General features: G+C 45.2%; 1 protein-coding gene across 2 annotated transcripts; it reads left to right on the top strand.

Annotated features, from left to right (window-relative positions):
* The first annotated feature begins 5,209 nt into the window (after positions 1-5,209).
* Positions 5,210-10,254, top strand: LOC103724065 (uncharacterized). 2 transcript variants are annotated; one of them, XM_039119351.3, is made up of 9 exons: positions 5,210-5,323; positions 5,449-5,522; positions 7,100-7,329; positions 7,443-7,585; positions 8,382-8,775; positions 8,853-9,275; positions 9,397-9,477; positions 9,568-9,742; positions 10,104-10,254. In XM_039119351.3, the coding sequence occupies exons 1-8, from the start codon at positions 5,311-5,313 to the stop codon at positions 9,728-9,730; spliced, it is 1,521 nt and encodes a 506-aa protein (XP_038975279.3). In that variant the 5' UTR covers positions 5,210-5,310; the 3' UTR covers positions 9,731-9,742; positions 10,104-10,254. The 2 variants fall into 2 exon arrangements, with proteins under 2 accessions (XP_038975279.3, XP_038975278.3); XM_039119350.3 differs by having other exon boundaries at positions 9,382-9,477.
* The last annotated feature ends 1,008 nt before the right edge of the window (positions 10,255-11,262 follow it).

The raw sequence follows: 11,262 nt of genomic DNA, 5'->3' as shown, positions 1-11,262 counted from the left end.
GCCCGACGGCAAACAATCCAAGCTTCTCACGGATCTCTCTCTCTCTCTTTCTCTCTTTTTTTTTTTTTGAAAGAGCTCTCGATTGATGCCCTAGGAAGAGGGAAAAGGGGCCTTTTATAGAAGAGGATTGGTTCAATTTAGGTAAGATTTGATTCCCCTTTTATTTCCTCTTTTTTTTTTCCCCTCTTGCGGTGGATTCGGGAAGGGATTGAGGGGAGGGAGAAGACCCCGTTCGGGAGTCTCCCTCCCCTTCACATGGGTCGGGCCGGTGCTGTGGTTAGCGGGCCGGCCCGGCTCAAAATGTGGCTCTTACACGGTGAAGCTTAATTCTCTTCAATGCTATGCCACCAAATGCGTGCTTGGCCCTTAAGCTTCATCTTAACAAATCACACCTTGGTTTCATTGGGCATGCTGAACCACTCAAAGTAGTCTTCGAGAGACATCAACCAATCCTGGAAGTGGGTTGGGTCCATGCTTCCGCTGTAATCAGCAACTTCTACACGAACTCGCTTCATGACATCGTCGACGTCATTGCGCTCCCGCTGATGTTGATGAACATAAGGGTCCCTGTAATTATTCCCCATGCGAGGAATATTTGGAGGGGGCATCCGCTGACCCCTAGGTGGCCTTTGCAGTGATAGACCCCTGAGGGAGAAGGCTTCAATGTCGGAGTCTCCTCCAAATGGCACTTCTGGATTTTTAGGATATGCAGGAATGCCGTGGTCATCGTCAAGATTGTTTTGCTCGGGGAAGAGACGATCCTAAACAACTTCCATCTTCCTATTCAAAGCCGCCATTTGTTGGATGAGTTCGGCCATCATCTCAGCATGATGTCGTTCATTGTTGTATGGGCGACCACTTCTGGTACTCATGGCGACAAGGATTCGCTCTGATACCAATTTGGCGTAGGATGCGGAAGGAGACTGCAGAGGGCTTTCTTTGCTGTAGCAGACTTGGGGTCGACTCGTGATAAACTGGGATCGACTCGAGACAGATCGGGGTCGACTCGTTACAGGCTGGGGTCGACTCTCTCTGAGAATCCAGAGAATGGGTTCTTCTGTTGTTCAGTTGGGATCGACTCAAGGATCCTTGGGGTCGACTCGAGCAGGGTTGGAGTCGACTCGAGTGCTGGAGGGGTCGACTTGCTGGGCATATCAGGGAACGGACTCTCGGTTGTTCCAGGCGGGTCGACCTGAGGAGCTCGGGAGGTCGACTTGGGTCGACTTTGGAGTCGACTCGATGAAGCTGGAGTTGACTTGAGGCGACGTGGAGTCGACTCTTTCAGAATTTCCTGGAAAATGCCAGCGGCCTGATTTCGTGGAACTTGATCTGGGCATAAAATCTGGAGGAAAGATGATGGGATTTGGATTGTGGGAGGCGTGGGAGAAAGCTAGAGGGTGGTGGGATGATTTCAAAGGATTTAAACAAGAATAAACTTGAATTAAAAAAAAAGGAGATAAGGAAGAGATGGTTGTGGGAGTCTCACCCAAACCAAATCAACCCGGCGGCAGGAGAAGAGGAGTCTCACCCCTTTCCTTCAGCCTGTTGGCGTCGCACCAAGGAAGAAGAGTCTCTCTTTACGAAACAAAGGATCTATTTTGAATGAACTCAAATATTTTCTAAATTTTATTCTTCAAACCTTCCTTTATATAGAGAGGGAGGCTGGGAAAAGATAAGGACGATAATTCCGAATTTAGTTGGACCCTTAACCAGATAAGGACTCTTTTAAACCTTCAATCTCCTGATTGATCTCCTAGACAACTTACCAATTGAGGCTTATCCACACGTGGAAGCTTTTATTGGTGTGAGAATAGGAGAGAAAGAAGGATATTTCAGCCGCAAGCAAAAGTAGGATTCCTCTTGCGCATGAAATAAAATTCCAACTCTTTGGGACTCTAACCAAATGATATGTGGCTATTCCTAATCAATCAATGACCAACTCGACGCCTTGGACTCAATCTAACTAGGCGTCAAAGACACTAACCCATTGTGAATTAAATCACTTATTACATGGACTCAATGTTCCTCAAACTCCTTGACCCAATGTTCATGGACTAAGGCGTGAGAGGGATGCTCCTACATCACCGACTATGTGCGGACCAGTAGCCGGCGCGCAGCCATCCACGCACCCGATAGCCAGCACGCGACCCTCCGCATGCATGCCTAGCAATGCACGGGCCTCAGCGCATGGCTCCCCATGCGCATGATTAGTAGCCGGGCCGGCCAACACCCAAGCGCCAGGCCGACCCAATGCCACGTGCATGGCATGGCACAGCATGCACAAGGGTCGGCCAACACTGCATTCAGCCGAGCACAATCAAGCCAATCGGGTCAAAGGCAAGTGCACGGGTTGAGCCAAGCCAAAACCAGCACAGTCAGTCTAAGCCCGCGTGCATTGAACCATGACCAGCCAGCACATGCGCGCCCGAAGGCCAAGCAAGGAAAGCCAAAACTAGCCAAGCCGAAGACTTGGTTAAGGGCCAAGTGGCAACCACCATGCGCAGCAACAAACAAGGAAAGACCCCTAAAGGCAGCGCTCGACCAAAGACAGCAGGCCGAGCCACATGGCAGAAATCCCAGCACAAGCGCGGGGCCAAACAAGGAAGGAGCGCGTGCAGAATCAAAGGAGAACTCTGTAGAGTCTTCCATAGAGATTTGGTGGGCAAAGGCATGGGCGACCGAGATGTATCAGGCCGCGAGATGAGAGGAGCACAAGCTGCCATGTCATGGATCCGCGAGAAGATTCAGCAGAAGCAGCTGCTGAATCCGCACCCCAACCAAACTGAAGGCATGTTCCAGCCGGCCTAAGGGCAGCACAAGGCCAACACCCGGGCGCCAGGCCGCAAAGCCCCACGGGCCAACACCTAGGCGCCAGGCCTCGTCCATGCCCGGGCGCTCGGCCGAGCGCAAGCCCAGGCACTCGGCCGAGCGTAGGCCCAGGAGCCATGCCCCATGTGCACCCGGCCGCGTGCAAGCCCGGCTGCTCGCAGGCCCGATTGCCAGGCCTTCCTCACGCCCAAGTGCTCGATCAAGCACGACCACACGGGTGCTCGGCCTAGCGCAACGACCGCGTGCAGGGACGAGCGCCCCAGCCCCCCGTGCGCCAATCGTCCAAGGGCGCTCGACCAAGCGTAAAATCGAAAGCCCAGGCCGTGGGCACTTCCGCACAGATGCTCGGCCCCGTGTGCCTGGCCGCATGCAGGGTGGAGCGGAAGGCCCGCCGCGGCAGCAGCAGCCCCCCCTCCCTACCACCCCAGCGGGGCATCAGCCCAAAGTCCTCCCCAAGGGTTCCAAAGTACCGAGGAGCATTGCAAACCAGAACAGCCCGGACGCGCGTCCCGGTTGCACAGGATGTGCCTTTCGGCTGTCCAGGTCGCGTGTCCCGGAAGGGGGAACTGAGCAAGCCGAAGTGCCCCTCACGGTCGCCGCGATGGTCGAACGGCAGTGGCGCCCGTGCACCGTGGCAAAGGCTAGAGCGTGTTGGCAATGTCCGCCACGAGCCAATGGGCTAGCGCGGAGCGGAGCGAAAAGCCTACCGCGGCAGCGGCAGCCCCCCCTCCCTACCAGCCCAGCGGGACATCCGCCCAAAGCCCAACCCAAGGGTTCCAAACTACCGAGGAGCATTGCAAATGGGAACGGTCTGGATGGGCATCCCGGTTGCACGGGATGCGCGTTGTTGGTCGTCCAGGTCATGCGTCCTGAGAGGGCGAACCGAGGAAGCCGAAGTGCCGTGCACGCCGCCGATATGGCGGCCCGGCGGCGGCGCCCGAGAGCCACGGCAAAGGTAGGAGCATGCCAGCTTCACCGTGGTCATTAGGTGTGCGTTACATCCGCTGCGAGCCAACGGGCATGCACGGCGCGGAAGGCCCGCCGCGGCGGTGGCCTCCATACTGCCCCAGCGGGGCATCCGCCCCAATGCCCCACCTCGGGGTTTTCCTAATTACCGAGGAGCATCGCGGATGGGGCCGGCCGGGACGCGCGTCCCATTCGGATGGGTCGTGGGTCCGACACCACGCGGGAGGCCGCTCGAGGGCCGGCGGCGGCGCCCGAGCGTCGTGGCAGCGGAACAAGCTTGCCCGCTTCCTCGGGGACGGATTGTGCTTCGTTGGGGCCTGCGGAAGGCCGGCATGCGCTCTTAGTACAGGCATCGATGAGTCGCCCGCGATCTCCACTTGGGTCCGACGACGCACATGCGGATGACAAAACGCGCCGGCCGCGGCAGCAGCCCTCCTACCACCCCATCGGGGCATCGGCGCAAAGCCTACCCCGAGGTAGATAGCCGAAGGCAACGAGGGACGATGTATGCACATATCCGAGCAATACCGAGAGGATCAGGGGGAAGACCGAGAAAAACAAGCCCATTATGATTCTTAATCCCCATCCACGCCAACAAGCCCTCAACGCCCTAGTCTAATTCTACTTTGAGTCCAACCCAATCCCTTCATGTCTTAACTCTCTCATGCACGAATCAAGCCCCATCCCCATTCGGGCACAACCCAATTGAGCCAATTGAACCCCAATTAGCCATTCTATCATCTTTTTTCTCCTATCCGCAAGAAAAACCCTGGCCACTATTGAAAAAAAAGAAGGAGAAAAGAAGATTCAGCTGCCATCATTCCCAAGTTTCAGCACCTCCCGATCTACGTCACTGGCCTTGTTTGAGGTCGAGTGTCTGATATATTTTCCATCAGTAAAGTCCATTGATATTTGTTCTACTTTATCTAGGAATATGCCTTCCAAGATGTGACGGCTGATGGTAGCATCCTAGTAAGAACATGCAAACTTGTCCTGATTCTCTTAATATATATTCACAGTCTAGATTGGTTCCAAACTCTTTAGCTTCCCCATCATCCTCGTGGACAACATAATCAACCATCCAAACTGACAGAAAATTGATGAAAATTAGATCAATAAAAAGAGTGTAGAATTTACTAAGAAAAAAGATTTGTTGATGGCATAAGTGTTAAAAATCTTTGTTATGAGAATTAATTGCCTTAAAAGAGATGGAGTGATACTTAGTTAAAAGCCACTGCGGGAGATCTACCGGCTGATGTAGCACCAATTAATTGCCCTCGAGAGACTTGATGGGATCGGGTGATACGTGCCATCTGGCTGGCGCCAGCAAGCCCATGAACTCGGTTCTCACCTTCCAATGGAGCAAGAAAAAGCGGGGCAGAGCAACAAATGGCGCGCGGGAAGGAGATGGACCGCCGCGATTTTTTTACTACGAGGCGAAGGAGCGACCGCCTACATCCAATAGCAAAGGGCCGTTCCCGTTCCCCTTCCCCTTCCCCTTCCCCATTCCGAGCAATGGCTTTCTGGGGTAAAACTTTTTTTTTTCCTCCAAAAAGTAGAACTGCTCCACTCAATGTTTGATCCTTTCTTATGGTCGGACGTGCTTTTTTTATAGACATTTTAAATTTTTTTATTCTCTTTTTTTGCTTGCAGGGGTTGAAGTAAAGCCCGGAAACCATTACATGCATCTTCTCAACGATTTTCAGGGACGACTTCGTATCTGCCAGGTATGTCATCGTGTCGCCCGGATGTCTGGAAATTTTTTTTCATAAACTTTCAAAACAATCCTGTGAGGTTAGACATTCTCTCGGTTTTTCTTTTCACATACTTTCATCCCATAAGGATTTTAGACCTCTATACTTCAACTATAAGAGGACTGGGTTTTGTGGTGGAGAGGGATTTTTGGCTTTTTCCTTTCTCTGTTTTAAGTCTTCCTGCTTATTTGTAATTGTTTTTTCTTCGTTACAGAGTTTGACATGTGTAATAATCAACCATGAATGATTAACTTATAATTTCTCTTCCATTTGTCCACGCATGCTCAAAATATTCATTATATATTTTTGTGTTTACACGTCAACAGAAACTTCTATGTCCTTTTGATTAAATATATTCTGTTGCAATAACATATTATGTTTGGCCCTCCTCTGTCGAAAATTCCTGACTTCACCCTAAGTCTAACTATATGCAGAAGTAATTGAAAAACACAATGTGTGCAAAGATAGTTATTTAGCTACTGCTGCAGTAGAACTGCTATTTAGATTTCAAATTCACTTTAAGTATTTTTTTTTTTGGAAAATAAATATTGTTATTTTTTATTGCCGAATGTTACCATAGCTACTAACAAACTTACAGCAAGAGAAAAATGTGGCACTACTTTGTGGAGAAGTAGAAATTAAGACTGCCAACTATCATTGGACAGCAAAATTTAGTGACAAGCCAGTGTGCAGAGCGAAGAGCTTGGCCAACTATCCTAGAAGGAAAAATAGGACGCTGGTATTAATACAAAGAGTTAGGATCCTCTCCAGTTAAATGGCAAAAAAATCTTTGTGTGCCTTGCGAATGGGTTATGGCTCGATGGTCGAATCAGCATACCCTTGCACATAAACTGCCAGTAGGATACATTTGATGACATAACATAATAGGATAATTAGTCTGTTTTTGTCTTGTTTTATTTTTTTTTTTTGCTTGTTTTTATGACAAAAATTGGAAGGTGTGCATAATTTTAGCAAATGCCATGCAGCTTAACAAGTGTAGTCATGCCATCAAGAGTAGATTTATTGATCAAATGCTACCCTTTTTTCCTTTTCTTTTGGAAAAAGGGAAAAACTAAATCTATAAAAAATCAAAGGCGCCAACCTATAGGATTTAATATATTGATAGCAGCATTGGCCGAGATATTAGACTCAAGAAACTCCCATACTTGTTGATAAAAAAGATAGAGAAACTTCCATGCTTCTAAATAATAATAATATTTTTGAGGAAACAGAGCTACTTCTGAAACTTCATACTATCTAAACCATCATATTGCATTCGTAAATGCACATGGTTTCGAACGCATGCTAATTATGGATAGCAAGTAATCCACATAATTGTGTTATCAGCAGAGCCACATTTTAAAGTTATTCATCTTTAATTTCTCCATAATTATTTATTCATGTCTATAAATGCTTTAACAAATGCCCATAAAGTCGCTTCTTTCCTGCTTTAAGAATTTTTGTTTTGATCATAGTTCCCACTTTCTGCTTGAGTGTTGTTTCTTGACTTTGTTTCTTATAATGGAACATGTAAATGGTGGTTCATGCAGGCAACATTGGGGAGTGGCAGTGCGGTGACGAAGAGCGTGCTGCAATGCATTGTCGGCAATAGAAGCCTCATCTTACTGTGCAGCTTGATTCCTAATGTGGTTGAGACATGCCATTTGGAGCTCGAGTTCGAGGAGGATGGCAAGGTCATCTTCTCAGTTCTTGGGGAAAGAAGTGTGCACCTCTCTGGTTACTTTCTTCGTCCTAAGATTCTCATGGGTGGGGATGAAAGGTTACTTTCTTGATCTGATTTGGGTTCATTTTTTCTTTAAAGCCCAATTTTTTTGAACTCTATTTTTCAAAAGCTACTCACTTTCTGACAATTTGCTCGGTTGACTCTATTAGTGATTCATATGGGGAGGACATCGGTGAAGAGGATTCAAGCAGCTACGATAAGTATGACAGCGCTGAAGATAAGTATGAATCTGACTTTATTGATGATGGCGACTTGCAGACAGTTCCCCCTTCTCCTAAGTACAAAAGTAGTGGTAATATTTCTAGATTAGCACTGTCTTTGATAATTAATTTTGAGGGATTTTTGAATGTTGAAAATCCAAAAGTCATTTTTAGAATTCTTGAGGGTCAGATACATGTCTATTTTGTTGTAAACCACCTAGATAATGCACCTAGGGATGAAGAGACTACATGTTCCATTAGTTTCTGACCATCTAGAGTCCTATTATTGCTCAAAAGTATTAAGGAGATGCTATTTCTTAAGAAAGAATAGAAATAACGGGGAAAAAACAGTGACTGAATCATTTAGGGCACCTAAATCTTTCAAAAGCTGAACTCTAATAACCTTAGGAGTAACATCACACACCTTGTAATTAAAGTTCAAAAGTAGAATGTGACTGCTTGACATCATCTCCACCAAATATGCCCCAATATCATACCTAGCTATAATAGTCTGAAGTCATCCAAGATTGTGAAACAATTGAAACAAGAAAGAATTATCTCTAAATTATCTAGAATCAAGATTCTTTAAGTGTATCCTAACTCACCCCAGAAGCTTATAAATCCTTCAGTAAATTACTCCAATATAGATGTACAGCCTAAAATACCATAAAGTGGGAACAAGCCAAAGATGAAAAGGCTTTTTGTTCATGAAATAATCAATTCAGCTTTGACGTTGCATGATTCTACCTGAGTTCATGAGCATTTGCAGTTTTTTGTTATTATGTTTCAAAATATGCAATTACTTTTTGAGGTTCTGGTATCTGATACTATATGAATATTTACACAAAGCTTCATCCGTGAGACATTTTACTTGTTTCAAATTAACAGTTGTAATTAAGGAGATTGTAGGGAAGGACAAACCAGGAAATGGAAATGCTAGTTGGCGATGCTTAAAGAGAGAGCATGTAGTAAGTGATACTGATGATAGCAATGATGATTTTCGATGCCAGCCTGTTGTCAAGTCTAAGAGCTCCATGGAATTGGAAAATGAAGAGGAAGATGGCTTTCCGATATCTTTTTTCCCAAAAAAGAAAATTGCTGCTAAGACCGCTGATGGGAACTGTAAATTAGGTGATTCAGTAGTCTATGGAATACTGGAAAGCGAAGAGGAAGATGGGAATGCTAAGCCTGCAGAAGGGTATTCTGAAACAGGTGCTGCGGCAGTTGATGAGGAAAAGAAATGGAAGATCAATGCCATCAGTGAAGACCTAGAATCTGCAAGGTTTGCGTTGGATATCTGCCCTGTGAAATAGTCTTTTTTTATTTTATGGAGTTCTACGTATTAATTGTTATGAACAGGGTAACTTTCCAGCCATGTGATTCTTCACTGCTGCCTTCTGAGATGAGCTTTGAAAACAATGGCTTCCCAAAGAAGAAAAAGAAAGTTAAGGATAGAAAGCCTCTTGAAATGATATCTAATGGGGAAAGGGTAAGAGGTGATACAGAAAAGGATAGGGATGATGCAGAGGTTGGCATGGCGAAAATGGACACCAAGGAAAAAGATTTTCTAGTAGGAGCTCATGTGGACATGGCGGAAAAGGATGAGAAGCTGAAGAAGAAAAAACATGACGGGGCCAAGAAGAGAAAAGCATGCCAAATGCACACTGATTTTTTAACAGAGGGAACCGAGAAAGGAGAAGAAAGAAATCCAAATGAACTTATCAACAGGGAAGTCATGGATGAAGTTCTTCCTGTTGGGTCAAATGAGCTGCCTAATAATAAGTGAGAACCATGATCCTTCATTTATTATATATTAGAAGTTATTCGTTAGGCGAAACTAAATTGTTGGTTTCATTTACTTATATTCTGTTTATATACTTTTCTATAGCTATCCATTTTGCAGGGACGAAAATAGCAGGAAGAAAAAAAAGAAAAATAAGCAGAAAGGAGGGAATGTTGATGAGGGCCTGACTGTTCTGGATAAGTAAGATTTTATCATATAATTGAACTAACGTAGATCTTGCTTGGTATTTGTATTTATGTACAAAATTTTGTGGCTTCATGTTATGTGCAGGGTTGAGGATGATAATGCTGCTGCTGCTGCCAATGTTTCTCCACAAGAGGCCAAGCAAAAGAAGGAAAAGAGCAAGAACCCAAAAAAAGGGAATATGGCAACAATTTTGACTGTTGAGGAGCTAGCAACGGGCAAATGTGATGGCAGCAGAGCTTCTCCATAGGCGTTCTCTGAGGTGAATCTCTGCTGCTCTCTCTCTCCCTCTCTCTCTCTCTCTCTCTCCCCTCTGTTATGGTATATCCGTCAGCATATTATATTGACTCCATGTCTTGCTTGATTTAGTTTTATGAAGAGTTTGACGGCATATCTAACGGTCCTCGGTAACCTAGTTTTTCAATAAATATTTCATATTTGCGAAGAGTTAGAGAGTGATCGAAACGGTTTTTTTTTTTTTTCTGTTTTTCTTTTTTCTGGTCGCTGTTAACTATTAAGTTGGACAACACGGAGACGTACGTATGACTCTATTGTCCAAAGACTGGTTTAATTCTGCACTGTTAACATTATAATAAATTAATCCCGCTTATTATCTCATGCAGTTATGCAAAAAAGGCGTGGCGAAAATGCTGGGGATCTTATGGCTTTTGTTTTTGCTTTTGGGCTTTTTTCACATTCAATGAACTTCCAGAGGAAGCATATGATGCAACCTTTTGCTGGGTACATAAAGGATGCCACATTTTGTCGTTTGTGTATGTGCGCGTGCAGTGACTTGTTCTAGTGCAGTAGACTAAGAGAAGGTTGTTTCTGAGTTTTGTGTCTTTCATTTTAAGCAATTTCCAGTGTTAACAAATTAAATATTGATTGCATACAATTTTAATTTTATAATATCCTGCATGTTTTTATAAGAAAATTATTATTCAATTTTTCTATATGTCTTATTTGACAAATTTTGCTAAAATTGACATACAATATCCAAGTGGACTTGATGTTGAAGACACTTGCTAAAAGTTGGAGGGTACTAATGGTAGGAACGAAATGGGATGGATAAACAACCCATTTCTCTTTATATGGTGCTAAAAGTTTGTGTCAAATCCAGGAATTGGACTTGGTTCACTTGACCGGCCCAGTGATTTTGGCCTTGGGCTGCACGTGCGACACACATGAGGGCAGATCGAGAGGAAGACTCCAGCTGGAGTCTTCTTCCTTCCCAATCACAGTGAAAATCGGAAGTTTATTGCAATCCAGAGATCGAGCGAACAAGGTCGGGATCATCTATTTAAAGGTCGGGACAAGGCCTAGTGATTTTGGCCTTGGTGCTACTGATGAGGCACCAAACTGGCAAGATGGTGGCACACCCCATCGGGTCGGTAGAACCCCTCAGCAGGAGGGAGTCGTTGATCCTGCCAGAGATACTCAAACAGACAACTGTTAGAATTATGCCCTCAGAAACTAATTTATAAATCAATTTTAATAATTATTGAATTATTTATTTCCTCTTGATCGATGGCTGATGTATGGTGGTTATTCTAATTGTTATTTCTTGATGTATGCCAATAAGAAAATTATTTTAAAACTACTTCGAATTGCGGATTTCACACCTGAAAATCTAGTAATCTAAAAGGTTTTATCTATGAGGCAATTCGAAGAAATCAACCATGAGTTTGGAGTCGTATACGCATTGGTTTCAAGAAAAGTTGGGCCTGAAATTTCACATGCGATACTGTCTGATTTCCAGACTATTTTAGAAGATTTTTCTGA

This window comes from Phoenix dactylifera, chromosome 10 (genome assembly GCF_051530095.1).
Source record: "Phoenix dactylifera cultivar Ajwa chromosome 10, Ajwa_hap1_PhDact_Kaust_v1.1, whole genome shotgun sequence".
NCBI lineage: Eukaryota > Viridiplantae > Streptophyta > Magnoliopsida > Arecales > Arecaceae > Phoenix > Phoenix dactylifera.
This window is presented reverse-complemented; position numbering and strand designations above follow the sequence as displayed.

Coding starts and splice junctions, on each gene's coding strand:
- LOC103724065 (XM_039119350.3), top strand. Junction 5,523..7,099: donor GACGACTTCGTATCTGCCAG/GTATGTCATCGT, acceptor TGGTTCATGCAG/GCAACATTGGGGAGTGGCAG. Junction 8,776..8,852: donor GAAGACCTAGAATCTGCAAG/GTTTGCGTTGGA, acceptor TGTTATGAACAG/GGTAACTTTCCAGCCATGTG.